The sequence below is a fragment of the Ctenopharyngodon idella genome, chromosome 6 (assembly GCF_019924925.1).
Source record: "Ctenopharyngodon idella isolate HZGC_01 chromosome 6, HZGC01, whole genome shotgun sequence".
NCBI lineage: Eukaryota > Metazoa > Chordata > Actinopteri > Cypriniformes > Xenocyprididae > Ctenopharyngodon > Ctenopharyngodon idella.
In genome coordinates, this window is record NC_067225.1 from 3,515,657 (window position 1) to 3,536,790 (window position 21,134).

Below are 21,134 nucleotides of genomic sequence, written 5' to 3' on the forward strand. Positions count from 1 at the left end.
GTCAGTAAAGAGCAGAAATCTTCTGTCACAGCATTCACTGTTATTGATTCAGTTGTCAGCTGTTTGTCAAGATTTCTCCCCAAATGCCAGGATGTATTTTGGGAAAGCAGACTGTTGTTGATGTCATTATCAAGAGCTTTTGTGTTAAACCTAAAGGTCTTTAACATAACTGCTTATGACAGTCATGTGCCTACATAAATACTCAATTTCTGATAAACATTTTAAAAGGGCAATATCATGGAAAATAGATTTCCACAGGGTTTTTGTAACAATGATATATTGACTATACATATACCAGATAGTAGAGTGATTGATGGATGGATGGATGGATGGATAGATATATATATATATATATATATATATATATATATATAGATGCATAGATAGATACATACATATTTAATGTCCATTTCTTTATTTATTCATTCATGTATACTTTACATGGAATGTCAGGCACCTTAAGCACCTGCCAAATGCGTAAATGTAATGTCTGGTTCTACTGTTAATTATACAGTTCAGCATCATTATAAATAATATTTGAGCACTAAATGCCATGTTTGACCAATCAGAATCAAGCATTCCAGAGAGTCGTAGGCACAGTGTTTTATACAGAATCCTGTTTTTGCAACTGGGGATCTTTCAGTGTTTGTCTTCTCAAAATGATCCAGGGTTTTATTATATACAGTATGTACATGTCCATTTTGAGATGGACATCACTTAAATGATAACTTGCAGGTGAAATAAGTCAGATTTTGATTTTGATTCAGTTCATTCAGTTTGTTTCAGACTGGTAATTTGTGAGTTTTTGAATGACTTTAGTCAAAAGCTCCCATGCTTGTTAATCAGACTACAACTGGTAAACTAAAAACTAAAGTATTACCTTTTGTTTAAACCTTGACCTCAACAGTATGAGTGAACTTCAGGGAAAACAAATAAAATGCTACACAAGTATAGAAAATTACTTATTTAAACTGATGCTCTGTCTGTGTCTGTGTGTGGGAGAAGATAAACACAAACCCACCGAGATTCTTCTCGAGAATAAAGACTGTTCCTTCACATATGAAGGTTACAGCAGACATTGTTTATTTCCTGACATCCAGGGCTGTTTCTGGTTTCAGAGGCTGAAACTATCTGGAGTTTAGTCTGTCAGTTTGCAATGGCAGAGAGACTATTCTAAAGCCAGTGAGATGCAGCATGTAATATCACTTTGTTCATCATTTGTCTGTGTCTGTCCTTGAGGAACAGAATGAGGGAGAGACACCAGAGATCCTCAGTGCATCTCTTTATGTCAGGCCAGTCAAATCTTTTTTTTTTTTTACATACATATACACCTTTGTGTATATGTATGTGAGAAAGACGACAAAAAAGGAGAAATGTGATGGTGGGGCTGACTTAGCTGTTGACTTAAGTTTGTAAGTAAATTTGTTTTGTTTACAGCGTCATTATTGATTATATCAATAATCTGCTAAATATTTTGATAATGGAGTACCATAATCTCTTCAGCTTTGGTAAATTTTCATCAGCATTCAGTACATAATAAATTCAATAAATAGCATTTATTTGAAATGGAAATATTTTGAAACATGAATGTATTTACTGTCACTTTTGATCAATTTAATATGCCCTTGCTGAACTTTATTTACTGACCCCAAACTGAACTGTAGTGTGTATGACTTCTTCAAAACTAACCAGTCCTACCTGTCCAACCATGTGCCATTTTCTCAGGCAAGCTTTTGCTCTTGTGAGCCTGTAAAGGATATGCATGTTTGGATAAATTTGCACAAAATTTGATGGAAATTATGCAAATATAGTAAACCGTTGTTGCCACAAAGTACCCAGAGTGGTATTTTCTTCCTTTTACAAATCTTTAAATGAAACTTGCTATGAATTACACAGTCTCCCTTATCAAAATCAACATGCAGACCATCAGTAAGAACACCGTCATATTTTTGATTCAGTGATTGTAGTATAATTGTAGTAACTAAAGAATACCATTGTGTTTAATAGGAAACATTTCTGTTCACTTACACTGTGATCACTTTCAAATGAGTTTCTAAATCACATTTCTGCATAATCTAACAATTTCAGCAGAGAAAAAATAGCAAAAAGTCAGTTTTGTCAGTGTTAAACAGTTGAGAATATTGCACTCTTTAAATTCAATTAAATTTAAATATTCATATTTAATATTTGGGGATCATTTAAGAGATTTCTCAATGTCACAAATGTGTTTTAGACACACACACACACACACACACACACACACACACACACACACACACACACACACACACACACACACACACTTTAGCATGTTATTGAAGCATAAATGAACAGAACATCTACATTTCCCTAAAAAGTGAAGGACAGAACTCTTATTTCCTAGTCAGTGGTTCCACACTTTTAATGAGTACTAACAGAAGGCTCGTCCAACATAGCAGAAAATTTGCCCTAACCGTCAATCATCTGTCAGAGTCCCAGGGGGTAGAGTTCAGACACTTAAGTCCAGCTTATTGGCCCGTCGGGTACATGACCATCCTCCATCATGGGGCATCTGGTCGAGCTTCTTTTAGAAAAGCCTCCAACTCACCCTGGAGGACTTTAACTAGTCTTCCAAACACTAACTTACCCAAAAGTTCCCACAAGGAGTAAGGCAAGGACTTTTATTAGTTCATATATCCGTGTTGCTCTAATGGTGTTTTTGTCATTCCGCTCTCTGACGGCGATCAACAGCACAGGAGCGTGTTAATTGGGTGGTCTTAAGGAAAGGGCTCATGCTGGCACGTTCTCTGCGTGTCAGTGGGTTTAACGCTGATGAACTGGGGTGATGAACTCGCACTGCCCATTCCTTCAGTTTGAAGGCGAGCAACATCAAAAATCAGAATCTGTGAGTGACTTTCTGAAGGGTTATGAGAGTTGAGCTTTGAAATCACTGACATGAAAGAGAACGTCCAGAGAAAGTGAAGACCAGAGGAGAACAGAATCTCACCCTCTCCCTGCAGCAGCTCGCTTTTATAAACCACCATTGTTTTTCTGTCTTAGATTCGCAAATTAATTTTACAACTAAAAATACATTTTAAGAGTCCCTTCCTTCCTTCCTTCCTTCCTTCCTTCCTTCCTTCCTTCCTTCCAACTATTCTTTTGGTTTTTCATTTTTCCATACTTTTGTTCATATATCCGTTCATGCTTCTGTTTGTACCTTTTCTTAATTTTAATCATTTTCAAATTTATCGTAAATTAATAATTCCTTCCTTCCTTCCTTCCTTCCCTATTTCCTTACTTCCTTCCTTCCTCCCTCCCCCCCCACCTCCCTCCCTCCCTCCCTCCCTCATGCTTCTGTTTGTACCTTTTCTTAATTTCATTCTTTCTTTCCTTTGTTCATGCTTTCACCTTTTAATACTTTAATTTGCTCTTTCATTTTTCTTTTTGTTCATTTGTACTCGCTTTTTTGTTGCTTTTAGTTTATTTCTATATTTTTAATTATATTTTGGTTATTCCCTTTTGTTTTACATACATTTGTACTAATTTACTGTGAAGTCATACTTGCCTTTATGCGTTTATGAATGCTTTGCTTTTTTTACACTTTTTGACACCTTTTTCTTGTTCTTTAATTCATATTGTTTTGCCTTTTTTTTCTTTTTTCTTTTTTTTCTCTTGTTCATACTTTTTTATATACTATTCCCATTTTTTGATGCTCATTCATTGAGTTGTTCTTCAGTTCATATGTACATATGTTGTATTTTCTAATTTATTTACTTGTTTACAGGAGCCCAACCCCTTCCTGAGCTCCACGATTGAGGCGGATACTCTGTTAAGGAGTCCGGTTCCTCCAGCCGCGAGTAAAGATCAGGGTCGGTTGGGCAGCTCTGCGCGTGTTCTTCCTCCTCTGGCCTTCCCTGGAGAGCTTGTGCCTTTTGATGAAGCTCTGAGAGACGTGAACACAGGAAGGCCGCTGACCAATCAGGATGGAGCGGATATAGTCGCTCGCCATGGAGCCCAGCTTCTTGAGGTCAAAGCAGCAGAACGCAGAGGTACAAACACATCAACACTGTGTCCGAAACAGAAGGAAGCTGCCATATGGACCTCAAGTTTAGTGTATTGGACACACCTAATGAAATGATTAGCACAGAAAGCTAGTGATTTATTTCAAGATGTTTCTTTTGTTTTCCAGAGTTGGAGAGACAAATGAAGATTGAGAATTTGTTTGTGACGTGGCAGCAGCGGTCAGCTCAATCTAACATGCCCATCTCTGTGAGTTCATACATACTCAGTGCAGACATTAATATTTGCACACAATGTGGGTGATAATGTGTGATCGGTATTTTCCATCATGTTCTCAGAACATGATTTTCTCAGCGGCTCATCAGCTCCAGATTCATTTCAGCGCGTGCAGATCCTCTGCCTCATGCGCACAGATGCAGATCTGTGTATGAGCGCATGTACGGCCCAGTTGGGTTTAATGAGATGTGGTGGGGACATTAAGGTATTCTGTAGTGTGTGAGAGGTTTCTGCCATTCGCTGTAATCTCACTTCCTTTCACACTGCTGAGGTCCAGACCACCGTATTAGATTATACTGCTTAAACTCTATTGTCCAGGTCACCACTAAGTGTGCTACCTATCAAAAGTTTAGGGTCAGTAAGATTTTTATACAGTGAGAACTTAATACTTTAATTCAGCAAAGATGCATTAAATGGATCAAAAGTGACAATAAAGACATTTATAATGTTACAAAAGATTTCTATTTCAAATACATCCTGTTTTTTTTTTTACTTTCTATTTATTTATTAAAGAATCCCAAAAAAGAAATGTAGTACTGTTTCAACAAAAATAAAATATAAAGCAATTTTTAACATTGATAATAATCAGAAATGTTTCTTGAGCAGCAAATCAGCATATTAGAATGATTTCTGAAGGATCATGTGGCACATTTTTACTGTTTTACTGTATTTTTGAGCCTTGGTGAGCATAAGAGACTTCTTTCAAAAAACGTACTGACCTCAGATCTTTGCAAGGTAGTGTATATTAACAGTATAACCTGATCAGAAATTTACCAGACACACCGTTGGTTGAGTCAGTGTCTTGAACTAGTTGTGATGTTCAAACTAACAGATCAATGTTTTGGAGGCACCACAGAACCACAGTGTGATACTTTTTAGGACAAATCAACCTATGATTATCAGACACATAGTTGTCTCTGCTTATTAAACTTGGATGGAATGTATTTATATGTTGAAATTTTACACACTTCACCTTTATGAAAACAATAGCTGTTGCTGCAAAAAAGAAACAGGTTTAAACCTGGTAACCCTCTTGCTGTGTGTCCGGTGTGTGTCTGCACACAGGTCGCGGATCTGGACACACTGAAGCAGTCCTCTCGACTGGTCCATTACTGCGCTACTCCGCTGCTCTTCGACCCCGTGTTCCGGAAACAGATTCAAGAGGAACAGGTGCCACAGCCACAGATGAAGGTCTCTCTTTCTTTTTCTTCCTTTGGTCATTGGTCAGTTGTTAATGATTGAGGTGGAACAGAGGTTAGTCTCATTAGATAACAAAATGTCAAGGCAAAAAAAAAAAAAAAGGTAGCACAAGCACACCATTCACCTGTATACTTCACTTCTTCTCTGACAGTTGAATCCGATTTTAGATTTAAACACCCAAAACGTCACATATAAAAACAGACTGTGGTTGGTCGCCTTACATGTCAGTCAGACACTCTCTTCCCGCCTAAAGGCCCCGATATACTTCAAGCGAAATTGAAGAACAAACTGGTGTGACGTCAATACAATCAGACCAAAATGAAATCCGTTTGGAGTTCGTTTCGGGAGTTCGAAACAGTTTGCTAAAGCAAACTTTCTGGAAAAGTTGCGCTTACATAATAGGTAGGTGCAGCTCTGAGGCTCTGTGTAAATAGCTTCATTTCTTCTGTTTAGCCCGTCAAGGTCAGACATGAATGTGAACACACTGGAAAGCTGCTTTAAAGTAGAAACTGAAGTTGTAATTCTAATTGAAAATGATTTTTGGCTCAGTATGGACCAGACTTTATGCTGATACTCAAAAGTCTGGCTGTGTAAGACTACATGGGTAGTAGGATCTCCGCTCCCCGTAGTAATACCAGTTCAGAGAATCTCTCTTGTTCTTCGGTTACAGAAGCGGCATCGCTCCAGTGACTCCACGGCATCTGGGAGGGATCGCAGCTACAGCACGGATTCTGCAGACATGCTTCCGAGTCGACTGAAGGAGGAGCCTTGGCTGCAGGAGATCTCCAGCATGTTCCTGCAGCAGTATGTGCAGTACCTGCAGAGCATGGGCTTCATCCTGGTGCAGGTCCGACCGCAGTCGCCCGCACGCAGGTCTGTGTCCCGCAGAAAAACGGCATCTCCTAGAACCAAAACAAAACGCACTTGGTTTGACCATAAAGGTGCACTTAAGTCATGTTGGAAAGATTGCATTTATGAGTTGAATGCACATGAATGCCACCACAAAGTCATAATTTCGAGTGGGGAAACTGCCCTGAGTTTCTGAGTTAGGTGCGTGTCAGTGAGAAAACATGTCGGACACAATGGATGCAGCATCTGTATAAATGCTAAATTTGTTAAAATGAATGGAATTATTTGTTCTGGTCATTTTGACCCAGAGAGTATTTTCTTTTTCCCAAAAATGCTAGTTAATGTTATCGCATTGAACTACAACATACTGACTTTGCTCACAAAACAACTTCCCAAATATTTTTTTGATCATTTTTGTACTTTTTTTGTGGTTTGTCGTACAAAAATTGCTTATAAATCTCTCGTTATGCTTTGCTATTGCCAAATATTGGATTCAATCTTTTAATCAGCTCATTGATCTGAACTTATTTTTGATTTTCTGAACACTTCTTGAGGTGAATAAGCTTGAGTGAACTTTTTTTCAACCAAAAACTGAGATGTATAAGCTCAAATCAGTGAGGCTTATGATTAGTCAGTTCCAAAAAGAAATACAAAACCTGTGCTAATCGAAAGAAAACTAGTTAATAAAAAGTCCAACATTTTGTGATAATATTGATTTTATTAGTTGAGGGTCCAATTCTCACTATTAACTAACTCACTATTGACTTTTGCCTTAATAAACTCCTAATTATTGCTTATTGATAGTTAGTAAGGCAGTTATTAAGTTTAGGTATTGGGAAGGATGTAGAATATAGTGATGCAGAATAAGGCATTAATGTGCTTTATAAGTACTAATAAACAGCCAATATCCTAGTAATATGCATGCTAATAAGCAACTAGTTAATAGTGAGAATTGGACCCTAAACTAAAGTGTTACCATAATAAAACATAATGAGAGATTTATAAAACCAATCAAACCAATCACATCTGATGCATGTTCTTTATTCATCACTTTGTAGATGTAGAGTTTAAAGATCTCATTGAAGTTTATGTAGAAAAGGTGCATCGCCATCTTGCTCCGACCAGAGCGCATCTGACGTTGTAATTTTGACTTCCCAACTCATAAACGCAAACTACCCAGGAGGACTTGAACACACCATATGTTTCTGGAATTCAAACCAATTGTTTTGAACTGTGCATTTCTGTCCTAAGCATGAGTATAAAAAGGGAAAGTGTTATTTATTTCAGTTTCTTACTTCATTTTTTGTCACAAAGCATAACCTGCACAAAATGTGTCAAGGTTTCTTGTTAAAATAGCTTTTATACCATACAAACTGTGATGTCAAACATGGTATGAAATCTTCAGAGTGATCTGGTAACAATATGTTCAACAGTAAGTGCACTTTGCAGAGTTCTCTGTAAAGTGTGTGTGATGTGCTAACAGTCGACACATTTTATTAAGCAGCAGGAGCATGTGATTTAGTCTGACCAAAAGCATGAGGGCCGCATTAGTGATGGGTCAGCTGGCCAGCAGGCCGTACAAGCTCTGACTCTCTTTCTTTCTGCAGCATCGCTCGAGCCCGAGCCGCCATGTTGAGTTCTTTATCCACTGAAGGCAGATCTTCCTTCTCATCTTTCTCATATAATAAGCAGAAGAGTGAAGACAGCCCGAAGGTACACAACCATTATCTGCTCATCCACATTCAGCCATTTAGTCACTCCAATTTATCTTGATTTACATCTGCATTTCACAGGTTTGAACTGTGTGCCACAGTTCAAACACACACACACACACACACACACACACACACACACACACACACACACACACACACACACACACACACTTGATTTTATATTAGGTTAATGATATTTTCTATGGCCTAACCCAACCCCAACCCTTAAACCTACCTATCACAGAAACATGTGCAAAACACTAGATTTAAATAAAAACAGGTTTTGGCCATCATAATATTTCACAATATAAGTGAGGACATTTGGCCCTCATGATATATCCAAACACTGTACACACACAGTGATTGTGTCCTGTCTGCCTCTCTCAGCAGAGCAGTGCATCAAGCTCGACGTCATATCACCTGCAGAGAGCACTGCCGGGAGGCATCGTGCTGATGGAACTGGCTTTTCAAGTAAGACCTTCATCTGTCTGTGTCTCCTGGCCTTCAGTGCAGATCAGGGTATAGAATCGCCCTCTTAGCACATCAGCCGAGAGCATACGCTGGGCTTTTCACAAGAATGTTGTGAAAGCCTCAGCGGACGGCGAGGAGAAAGATGTTTAATGGAGTCTGTCTCGCTCTCACGCTATTTATGGTTATTAATATTTGAACACACAGAATCAACAGCAAGGAAACAGCACGTCATCATCTGATCTTCAGTCCCTCTCATGTCTAATATCTCTTTCAATTAAGTGTCAAAGTAATGAAATTTTTTTATATTAGGGCTGTCATAGTTAATGTGTTGAAATAAGTAATTAATGCAATTTTTAATCATTATAATGGTTTTATTCTGTTCTGTATGAATTACTGATCATGAATTGATTGAAATCTCTGTTTTCCCTACGAGTAAAACATAAATCATTCATAGAAATGTTCATGTGAACACTAGCAGATGACTTGTGCATGAGTTAGTTGCAAAAACACAAGATTAAGTCCATAAAGTGTGCAGGAAGTTGCATTTCCTTTGACTGTTTGGTGAAGTTTGTAATTATTGTTATTATCATTAGCATTTATTTTGTAATTATTATTAATAATAATAGTGATAACTAGAAGCTAAAGTTTGTAAACAAACTTTGATGTTGGCTTGAGAAAGCCTGAGTCAAAAGAGCCAACGCACGTCTGTTCGGTGTTCTGGAGCTAGACATGCCATAAAATAAATAAATAAATTTTAATTTTCTAAATCTTGTCATTATAACAAACGATTATTTTGATGATCGATTAATCTAATGGTTTTTCTTTTTTCTTTTTTCAATTAATCAACTAATGTATCGGTTATATTCGGCTTTATATTATGTGTCTTTAAGTACAATTTAATTATTGTGTACATACATGTTTTTACATTGTACTTATCAAGCCAACATAATATTAACAGCAACTAATAATAATAATAATAATAATAAAGAAAATGAATAATTATAAGGTTCGTACTTATGGTCAGGAATTTGAACAAATCCTAGCCAACCCTATTAGTACTACTTTTGTCCGGTGTCAAGAGTCAAAGGAAGAAGTGTTAGAAATAGTAATGTGAAGTAAGTGTTAGAAATAGTAAAGTGACCATTCAACAACACTTTCATGAAAATCAAAGTCAGCATATTTAAGAAAAATAAAATGTAGTGTGGAATTTGATTTTATCCATCAATAATTTATTGGTTGGTGAAAAGTGTTTCTATATGACAGGTGATTATAGGAAAGAGATAAATGAGATTTTTTTCTTCATTGGGAAAAATGTGCACAGGTGAATCATGTCCTGGTTGAATTAAGAGAGTAAATGGAGTCCAATTTGATTTACTTTGGCCTTAAGAATTACTCTGTTGTACAGATAGCTCTTAAATATGGTGATGAATTTAGCTGCAGCTGATGCATAACTGTTTCTCTAGTAACACATAATCTCATTCTGACTCTGTTTTAGGGCTGTTATTTCTGCGTAAAGCAGTTTGCATTAGAGTGCTCAAGGATTCCCATGGGTCAGACGGTTAATTCTCAGGTAACGGCATCTGTGCATTAAAAGAATAACAGACAAGAAAGTGCATGTCAAGAGAAAGTACGATTAAACCTAGGTGTTTAAGAGTTTATATTGCATTTCTGTGTATCTGTTGTAAGTGCCTGCCTGTAATGTCTGTGGATATTTAATATGAGCAACAAGCAGCAATCTTCTTCTTTGTTAGCAGGATTCACTGGTCAAATGTCTCTCTCTCTCTCTCTCTCTCTCTCTCTCTCTCTCTCTCTCTCTCTCTCTCTCTCTCTCTCTCTCTCTCTCTCTCTCTCTCTCTCTCTCTCTCTCTCTCTCTCGCTCTCGCTCTCGCTGATGGTGTATTTAATGTGTAGTGGGTCCAGGTTGGCTCTAAATGAGAAATAATTAAGTGTAAATATTGGTAAATCTCCAGATGTTTCTCAGCAGGAGAGCTCTGATTTCTTCTGCAGCGCCAAAAGCCCATAAGGTGTCTCCAGTCACAGCTGCTCATATCCAGCAATTAAGTCATTAGCGTGTTTGTTTGGTTGTTTGTTAGTGCAGATCCTTCAAACTGAGCTTGAGGGCAAACAGGAATAAAAGTCACAAGGAATCAGTAATGAAAATTCATCAACTTAAATTTGTTCTATTAGAATCCATAGTTTTTGATTGCGTCAACAAACATTCCCATCTGCCAATTTGGTGGGAAAACGGTGGTGTTATTTTTTTTCATAAGGAATGAACAATCAAGTTGAGTTGTTAATTATTACTTGTTTTTGTTCATGGAGAACCAAATATATCCACTAAGGATAAAGTGGACATTCTAATCAAGGCCACATAGTGATCAAATTCACCATGGAAATCACTAAGTCATTTTGAAGTCTGACTTGTTACACCTATATTTAAAGGTCATTGTCAGAAAACAGTGCCATTTGTACCAGAAAATTGGTATTTTAATAAAAAAAAAAGTACGTTTAAAAAGGTTTCTGCCGAACTTTCATGAAGTCATTTTCCTGTCTCAGCCCCAAAGTACCAGGGCTTTTACTGTTACATTCTAAATGTTTAGAGTACAAAAAATGATGCATGATATGGAGCCAAATTGGCTGATATTCCAATTAAAATAATTTACAAGTATAATGCATGTTTTATTGTAAGAATTCTGCATTATACTGTACATTAAACACAGCTAAATCATTTAAATTTTGTGATGGTAACATTTTACAATAAGTTTAATTTTTTAACATTTATTATTGCATTAGGAATCATGAACTAAAAACGAACAATCACAGGATATACTAGTATAATAAAAAAATATATTACACATATAAATATATTAACATTTACCTTTACCTAGATTAGTAAATGCTGTTCAAGCATTGTTCATTATTAGTTCATGATACATTAACTAATGTTAACAAATTGAATTGATTGTAAAGTGTTGCCCATGTGACTAATTCAGTATGCTGTGTCAGTTATACATCAGTGACACACAAATGGCACTGTTTTCTGATCATGGCCATACATAGCAACATTTTTATACTAAATATTATGACTGTATCATTTTAATCATCATCTTCCTGACATGTTACATTATAAATTTATTATTTATTTTAAGAAATACTTTTACTACTGATACTCTTCCAGCCACTGTACCACCAGATGAAGTTGATTTTGAGGTGGCAATGGTCATCATGAGAATTACTTTCTATGACATTTGTTGCAGGAACTGGAAACATTGGGAATAGATCATGTTAAAAAAAAAAAAAAAAAAAAAAAATCAGCCGTGATTCGCACTCAAAATTCAGAATATTTTTTATTTCATTTTACACATGGAAAACATTTTTCCTCCATGTATAAAATAAATTTTAAAAATGTAAAATTCTGAGTGCGAATCAAAGCTGAAGTTATTAAAATATTTACGCACCAAACGAGATAATATGAGATGAGAGAACGTGATGTAAACGATCTTGTTGAACTGCATAGATCATAAGCAGTGGATATTTAGTTAAAAAGTGAAAGGTCAAAAAGGACTGCACACACCTCATGCCTCATCATTATTGATCATCTCTGTGTCACTTCCTGTAACACTCCCTCATACATTAGCGTGTGACAGTCAGCTTGTGCGTGTTTTCATTTGTGTGTAAATTGACTTCTAACCTCTCTGTGGCATGTTTCTCATCTGTCTCTGTTTGTGTGTGTGTGTGTTATCTTCTGTGTTTGTGTGTCTCACTGTCCTGCATATGACATGTGTGAATGTGTGTGTGTGTGTGTCTAGTCCCATCTCACTCTTTCTTTCCATCAGGGTTCTCTTCTCAACAAACCTCCTAGCAAGCCGTTCCCCGAGGCGCCCACGGGCTCTGACTCTGCGGTATGTCTCTGCATCCTCGGGGCGGGCTCATCTTCAACCAATCAGGCTTCAGTCTTTCCCTCAGACTCCTCCCTTATGTAGTGCCTGGCTCCTCCCCGTTCCACTACGGCCCCAGTCTTTCCCATTCATTGAAAATCAGATGATTCCTTTCCCTGTGTTTGTGTTCGTCAGCGATGCATCTTTCCGGAAAGGCCGCCGCAGGGGTTCCTCTTTAGCTGCAGATGCAGTTCTGTCTCTTTGCTGTATTTAAATGCAGATGCATATGAATGTGGCATCTTCTGGGGGGTCACGGTGTCAGCTTTGATAGGCCAATGATCTCTTTCCTTTGCTCAATGATTATCCTGATTTTCTTCTGCTCTTGTTGCATGTTGATTTGGATCTGCTCGTCTCCTTTTGAGGGAATCTTCAACAGTAATTCCGAGGCTGTTCTTTATCAGTCCACATATGATATACATTCATAAAGCTTTTTCAAAATGAGGAAATCACAAGTGGAGCGTTTGCACTTTGTCATGGTGGCTTCCGCTTATTCTTAATGTTTTAAGAATAAGCTTTTAACTTTTCCTGACATAAGTAAGATCTGTGTTGTGCTAGCTAGGAAACAAAAGATAATAAGTCAACATAAATGCTGTACACAGCGTATTTTATTTCCAAAATCTGGTGTATTTCTGAGTTTAAAGGATCTAGAAAAATATGTGGGAATTGACTAGATTTTGAAAAGTGGAATGGAGTCGAGTGGGTTTGAAATGGAAGATTAATATTGGCTGAAAAGAAAAGAGATGCAGCCAATTATTGGGTTACACTTTATTTTTAGTAAGGCTGCACGATATATCGGTTTAGCATTGATATCGCGATGTTCGCATCCACGATAGTCACATCACAGGATGTGTGATGTCAAGTATAGGGATCGTTGGTCAGTGAACCGTACGGGCCAGCTGCCCCAGGTTCAGAACACATTTGATTCGCAGATTAATTGCAAAGTTTAACCATCATAGAGTGAAAGTTTATCATTTGCGTGTGTTTTTAAGTCCTGTCAGTTTAAACATCAAGCGCAAGAAGACTGTAACTCGTCCGCTGTTTTCTGTGTGCGCACACAGAGTCGTGCAGACAGCACGTGAACACCGAATTCAGTTCTCTTCCGCGTCTATTTGTGTTTGAATGGACACATGCAATCAAAATTAAGTCAAAATGCCCGTCTCGGCGAGTATCCTCATAAACACAGTCAGTTATGTGTTGTAAACATTTGAGAAAGAAAACAGATGCATATCATTATATTGAATCAGTGCATTCGTCTTAAAGTGACAGCAGCCTAATATACCCGCAGCTGTTTGTGTCACCAATGTTAATCAAACAAAAGAGAAAGAGAAAATCACTTTTGTAGCTTTAACAAAGATAAATTGTATTAAGTAATTATAATAATTAAATTTAATTTGTTCCGGTAAGACTATGCAGTGTTATTTTACATTTGATTATTCAGTTTCTTTACCTGAATACTGTTACCTGAAAAACAAAAAGCACTGCTTATTTCATTTTTATCTTTGTTCTATTATATTATCTATGCTTGTAATTTGTTTATTATTTTCTATGCAGATGCACTCCCCTACAAAATCACCCCAATCATCCAAGAATGATTAATTCTTTATAAATAGAGCTATTCAAATAATTTGGTGAAATTCTTTCCATATCGCAATGTCAGTTTTTTCCAATATCGTTCCAATATCGTGCATCCCTAATTTTAAGGTAGCATTGTTAAGGTGTAATCACACACAAGTGCTGAGTAATATTAATTAAACTACATATACAGTACTTACTATATGGTAAAGGTTTGGTTTAGGTGTTAACATGTAGTTGTGTCACCTTAAAATAAGTATTACCTATTATTGCATTTTGATCAATAATATACTTTATTTATTTATTTATTTATTTATTTTTTTGTATATGCAATAATTACACCAATGAATTGTGAACAATAAGACAAGATACGTTCATTAAAAAGTACACATTTTTATGTTGACTTTACAGCCCTTTTAGGACTTCAGAATCAAGTGTCATGGAAAGGTGATTTGGTGAGGTTACCAGGTAGTCAGAAAGTAGTAAAACTACTCAGTATGCAGTATAAATGGTGAAAGTAAGAAAGTAGAAAACCTAGAACTCTCTAAGTGATTAAAGTCCCTTTAAGGCAAGTTCACTCAACGGTCATTTCCGTAACGCCTCGGGCAGCTGTTTCCAGCCATGCAAGTACAGCTTCATCTGCTTGAATGGAGAGACACAAAAATCAAAGTGCTTGTCAAAATGTTCAAGCAATAACATCTGACAATAGTGGTATTCTGAACTCAGATCACTCAAAACCATTCCCAGACTCGTCCAGCTAATGCAAATGTTCAAGAGTAAACAAACAGGGGACTGGCTTTTTGAACCATTCAGCTGCTTTATTAAGTGTAGCGATGCCTCTATCAAAAAGGATATTGGCTGTTGCACCTGTAGGGCAGGACTACAGCTGCTGTATTGAGCGTTATGAATGCTCTCATTCATATTTGTTCAAGTGGACCATCTCTTCCACTTATAATGTCTCTGGTGACACATTACAGAACTTGACCTGTGTGGCATCTGGAAGAAACACCATAGTGTTCAATGGATTGGGAAACGTTTACGCAAGTCTTGAAAACGGCCTTATTTTTCTGAATGTAGGCATTTTGTTAACACATGACTCAGTTGTGCAAACACAACAGACTAACCACTGCAATCATAGCAATCTGAGCTGTTTTCATGTGCCATGTTTCCAAAAGCATCCTCACGTGACTGAGAGGAAAATGGACGAGCGATATCATCTTTCCTCAGCCTGTGGCAGAACTTTCAGTCAAATGGGCCACTGGCACATTTCAGAATGTTGACGTGAAAAATGATTCTTGCACAGGGTGCAATTGCGTGAGCTGCTTTCTGCAAATGGAACTGCCACGACAGCGTCAAATGAACAGGGTTTTTTTAATCCTCAACTCTTTGATTTGATAAGACCTATTTGCATTTGTTCCAGGGTAATGGTCAGGATGAAAGCGACAGTGGTAATAGCGTTTAGCCGTCGCCACCGCTTTCCCCACCCTCTCTGCTCCCATTGTACTGTAATTACTCCTGCTCTCTCCCTCTGCAATCATTTGCATTTGCCACTAATGCTTTTGTAAGCACGGCTTTGATGTGAGATTTAATTAAAAAGGATACAGTCATTACGTTGATTGATATCAGATGATTTTAAAAAAGACTCTTGAAAAGGTTTGGCAGGTAGGTGGTTGGAAGGGTTTTTTGATCTTCACAAGTCAACTACGTCGAGTTGTAGACATGTTATGTCAGGTTTCATGTGCGCTTGAGTGACTTTCATGAAACATATCAAGAACATGTCTGATTCCAATTTCACCCCCAAATCAAGGACCATTAAGATTTTGTGCATTGGGCCTTCATTTTCATGATAGTTAGACTGTCTTAACCAAGAACGACACAAGAAGTTTCCAGTGACAGGTAATTTGTCAGGCCTCACTGAAAGTGAAAATGCTGTATGACACAGTCACCGCCATTCACAACTTATTTATTTATTTATAGGATTTTGGACATTTTGTTACTGTAATATGAAACAAAAAGATATCTAAATATTTTGTAAAGTATTTATACATAACAGTAGTTTTGTTGTGTTGTACTTGATGCTAATAAAAAAATCAGGTAACACTTTATTTTACAGTGCCGTAGTTACACGTTACTATATGTACGTGCTACAACACGAATTCTGGACATTTTGGGACGTTTTTAAAATTTTTAAATAAAATGAAAACTAAAAGACTTTCAAATCACATGAGCCAATATTTTATTCACAATAGAACATAGATAACATAAATGTTTAAAAGGAGAAATTTTACACTTTTATCCACTAAATAAGCTCATTTCAAATTTGATGCCTGCTACAGGTCTCAAAAAAGTTGGCACGGGGGCAACAAATGGCTGAAAAAGCAAGAAATTTTGAAAAGATTCAGCTGGGAGAACATCTAGCAACTAATTAAGTTAATTGATATCAGGTCTGTAACATGATTAGCTATAAAAGGGATGTCTTAGAGAGGCAGAGTCTCTCAGAAGTAAAGATGGGCAGAGGCTCTCTAATCTGTGAAAGAGTGCGTAAAAAGATTGTGGAATACTTTAAAAACAATGTTCCTCAACGTCAAATTGCAAAGGCTTTGCAAATCTCATCATCTACAGTGCCATAACATCATCAAAAGATTGTGCGTAAGGGACAAGGCCGAAGACCTTTATTGGATGCCCGTCAGACAACACTGCATCACTCATCGGCATGATTGTGTCAATGACATTACAAAATGGGCCCTGGAATACTTCCAGAAACCACTGTCGGTAAACACAAACCGCCGTGCCATCTGCAGATGCCAACTAAAGCTCTATCATGCAAAAAGGAAGCCATTTGTGAACATGGTCCAAAAGCGCCGTTGTGTCGTGGGCCAAGGCTCATTTAAAATGGACTGTTTCAAAGTGGAAAAGTGTTCTATGGTCAGACGAGTCCAAATTTGACATTCCTGTTGGAAATCACAGATGCCGTGTCCTCCGGGCTAAAGAGGAGGGAGACCTTCCAGCGTGTTATCAGCGTTATCAGCAAAAGCCAGCATATCTGATGGTATGGGGGTGCATAAGTGCATATGGTATGGGCAGCTTGCGTGTTTTGGAAGGTACTATGAATGCTGAAAGGTATATAAAGGTTTTAGAGCAACATATGCTCCCCTCCAGACGACATCTATTTCAGGGAAGGCCTTGTATATTTCAGCAGGACAATGCAAAACCACATACTGCAGCTATTACTGAATTGGCCTGCCCGCAGTCCAGATCTTTCACCTATAGAGAACATTTGGCGCATCATTAAATGAAAAATACGTCAAAGACGACCACAAGCAGCAGCTGGAAACCTATTTCAGGCAAGAATGGGACCAAATTCCAACACCAAAACTCCAGAAACTCATAACCTCGATGCCCAGACGTCTTCAAACTATTTTGAGACCTGTAGCAGGCATCAAATTTTAAATTAGCTCATTTGGTGCATAAAATTGTAAAAATTTCTCAGTTTAAACATTTGCTATGTTATCTGTGTTCTATTGTGAATAAAATATTGGCTCATGTGATTTGAAAGTCTTTTAGTTTTCATTTTATTCAAATTTAAAAAACGTCCCAACATTTCCTGAATTCGGGTTGTACAGTAAATTATGCAAAATTACAAGTAACTAACCATAAACCTACCCCTAACCCTAACTGTAACTCTATAGTAAGTACATGTAGTTAATTCATAGTACTCTCATCAATTAATAGTACTCAATAGTACTTATTTGAGTAATTACAATGTAACTACGGCACTGTAAAATAAAGTGACTGAAAATCATATTACAGTAATGAGAATCTAATTAGTAATAATAGAACTTGGATGCATTACAGTGTAAAATCTGATTATTTGTCAGGAAATTAATGTCATAAATCTCAATGGTCCTTTTAATCTTTTATGCAAAGTATAATTTCATGTTTATCTTCTTTTGATGTTGGGGTAAAATGTGACCTGGGCAAGTGGACATGTCTTGCCAGATTCACCCAATGTGATTTTGCAGTGAGGCTGGATTCATTTGACCATCTGTAGGAGAAGCACATGAGAGTCATTAGGTTTTGAGTTAGTACTGCTATCAGGATTTAGAGGTTGTGGGATGATGTTCCTGCTACTGCTTGCGGTCTTCCTCCGGGGAATCGGATGCCTTTGATCCGAATGTTTTCTCATGGGTTATGTGGAGTTCCTGCACCAGTGTGTTCTGCTCCTGAGTAACTGCATGCATGTGTGTTTTTGCTCCCAGCTGTCCATGCTGTTCACCGAGGAGTGTGATAAGGTCCGGGATTTGATGCACGTTCACTCGTTCAGCTATGACTTCCACCTGCGTGTGGTGCATCAGTACCTCGTAGGGTGTCACATGACCCTTCGGCAGGGGTACCAGCTCACTGGCTTTCTGGAGGACTTCATCGCCCATCACCCTGACATACCCAAGTTTGGGCGCAACCACGTCTTCCAGGGTGAGTGCATTCAACATCAGAATGTCATATTTTTATAATTCAGTCTGAATTGTCTGCTAAAGCACATAGTCGATGGCAGATTCATTTTTGTGTTTTTCCTCTTTTTGCCAGCCATGCATAATATATAATATGCTTTTTATGTGTACTAGGGAGTTTCTCCATATCAACGGGGATGATCACAGCACATCAGCTGTATAATTACATCACTGATCACGCTGGTACTTACGGGATGAAGCCCTTGCGCATGTCTAAGGCTGCAGTTACAACTGATAACAAAAAGGGGGCGCCGAGCACAGACCAGCATGAGTATGCGCTGGTTGCTCTGTGGAACAGGTACTTTGTGAATTGTTCTTAATTATTTGAGCAGGTGATGTTATAATTTATATTTGTATATTCTAATAGCGTCTTTCTCTTTAAGCTCTGGCTCATTTAAAGACCTGGAGGGATTACGACACCATGATGACTTTGATGTGTCGCTGCTGGTTTGTCATAATGCCGCCCCTTTTGAGGAGCAGTCTGAAGGAGAGAGACATCTGCTCAGGTGTACAGAATAAAACATACGAGAAATACAGAGCACTTTGTAAAGTGGGCACTTTATGGGCATGAGTTAAATGCTACAGAAGTGGATAACTCAGTACAGCAGTTAATGCAATTACACTGCAGACAAGGGCAACATGAAACAACATTTGCGACATATTTATAATATTATATAACAAATATGGATGGAAATGGATGAACTCCACCAGAAGTCCCATATTATTATTATATTAATATAGTCCCTATATTATTTTGCTCTGATTATTCTGTTTCACACATAAAATACTTACAGAATTACAAAATTAATTTATTTAAAGAAGTTAAATAAATAATATAATAGTATTATCCATAACATTACTATAAATAATATTATTATTATTATTATTTGTAGTAAACAATAATAAAGTATTATAAATAACATCATAAATATTGATACATAATAATAATAATAATAATAATAATAATAATAACAATATAATAATATAAACAATAAATATTAAAGTAATATCATTTATTATTAATATTAGTAATAATAAATAATATACATGATATTATAAATATTATCTATAACATTACCATAAATAGTAATAATAATAATAGTTATTATTGTTACTGATACTAAATATTAATAATTAGTAATAATAATAGATGGTTATAAATAGTAATATTATAAATACTACCTATAACATTACTATAAATAGTAATGTTAGTATTATAATTCTTTAGTAAATACTAAAATATTATAAACTATAATATTGTAAATGTTATCTACAAATAAATATAAATAATAATAATAATAATACATTAATATAAACAATAAATATTATAGTAATATTATTTATTATGAATATTATTAATAATAAATATTATATGTAATATTACAAATATTATCTTTAACATTACCATAACTAGTAGTAATAATAATAGTAGTTAATATTATTGTTATTATTATAAATTGGTATAAATATTAATAATTAGTAATAATAATAGATGATTATAAATAGTAATATGATAAATATTACCTATAACATTACTATAAATAGTAATAATAATTATTATTATGAATTAATAATATATACTAATTTATAATAAATAAAATAATAATATTATTTAAAAAATATTCTAGATAATATATTTTTTTAATAAATCATTTATATTTATATTATATTAATATTTTTCCCCAACTGCAACAGGTATGTTTACTAAAAAAAATATTTGTTTCTATTCTGACTTCATGTTTTCTGTTAAACAATTTTTTCTTTTTTTCTTCCATTTTTAATGATTTCAGGCTGCGTTTCTATGTGATCATGACCAGTCAAAGAGAGCTGTTCCCGCGTTTGACTGCAGACATGCGGCGATTTAAGAAACTTCCTCAGATCCCCCGTGACCCTGGTGACCTCAGTGGCCGTATCCATGTGGAGCGGATGGAGGCTGGCAGCGTAGGGACGCGGGAATCTGAACTGGACCTGTGGGAGGAGACCACTGCCCCCGTTAGCCCTGCAGCCAGCCCTGAATCTGACCACATAGAGAACCTCCTGCACGCGGGTCAGGCCGTGCTCGGAGACACCGATGACTCTCAAGGGCTCTTCTTCCTGTCTCCTCTCTTCCCCCTGCTCAATTCGGAGGTGATGTCTGCACGGCGGCAGATTCAGAGCAGCGTGGAGCAGGCCATGGGCCATTGCCGTAGGGATAACCTTTGGAGGAGGCTCTTTCACGGAGAGCACTTGGCTCTGGATAAACTCAAACTCAGCAAGCTGGCCTTTGGTGAACTAGAAGAGCTACTGAATGCTGTGCAAAGCAGATCGGTCGCCGAGATTGACCCACAGCTGGTATGAACACATGCCGCATCCACTGCCTTTCACCTCTGTGAGCATCTCTCACACCAATTTATCTCCCATTTTATATCCCTTTCTCTTCATTCTCTAGCAGGCACTTTCCATGAATGGGTACAAAATAAGGTCTGAATAGGGTCACTTTTTACTTTTTCAATAAATGCTCAATGAAAAGATATCATATTTGAACAGGAGGTCATATAACTCTAGTCCCTGTTTGTGTGGATTATATTATATTATATTATATTATATTATATAGTTTTTTCTAGCAA

The 21,134-nt window shown here is 36.8% G+C and overlaps 1 protein-coding gene across 14 annotated transcripts in view; it reads left to right on the forward strand.

Annotated features, from left to right (window-relative positions):
* The window catches only part of LOC127514061 (KICSTOR complex protein SZT2-like), a 105,788-nt gene that overhangs the window by 77,417 nt on the left and 7,237 nt on the right, over nucleotides 1–21,134 (forward strand). For 6 of the 14 annotated variants that reach the window (XM_051896420.1, XM_051896424.1, XM_051896423.1 and 3 more), the window contains 12 exons: nucleotides 3,764–4,028; nucleotides 4,169–4,248; nucleotides 5,341–5,466; nucleotides 6,146–6,348; nucleotides 7,932–8,037; nucleotides 8,427–8,510; nucleotides 10,006–10,080; nucleotides 12,347–12,412; nucleotides 18,280–18,493; nucleotides 18,643–18,826; nucleotides 18,912–19,034; nucleotides 20,319–20,859. In XM_051896420.1, the coding sequence (XP_051752380.1) occupies nucleotides 3,764–4,028; nucleotides 4,169–4,248; nucleotides 5,341–5,466; nucleotides 6,146–6,348; nucleotides 7,932–8,037; nucleotides 8,427–8,510; nucleotides 10,006–10,080; nucleotides 12,347–12,412; nucleotides 18,280–18,493; nucleotides 18,643–18,826; nucleotides 18,912–19,034; nucleotides 20,319–20,859 (2,067 nt within the window). The remainder of the gene's footprint in view (nucleotides 1–3,763; nucleotides 4,029–4,168; nucleotides 4,249–5,340; nucleotides 5,467–6,145; nucleotides 6,349–7,931; nucleotides 8,038–8,426; nucleotides 8,511–10,005; nucleotides 10,081–12,346; nucleotides 12,413–18,279; nucleotides 18,494–18,642; nucleotides 18,827–18,911; nucleotides 19,035–20,318; nucleotides 20,860–21,134) is intronic. The other 8 variants (XM_051896422.1, XM_051896434.1, XM_051896433.1 and 5 more) reach the window with 5 other exon arrangements.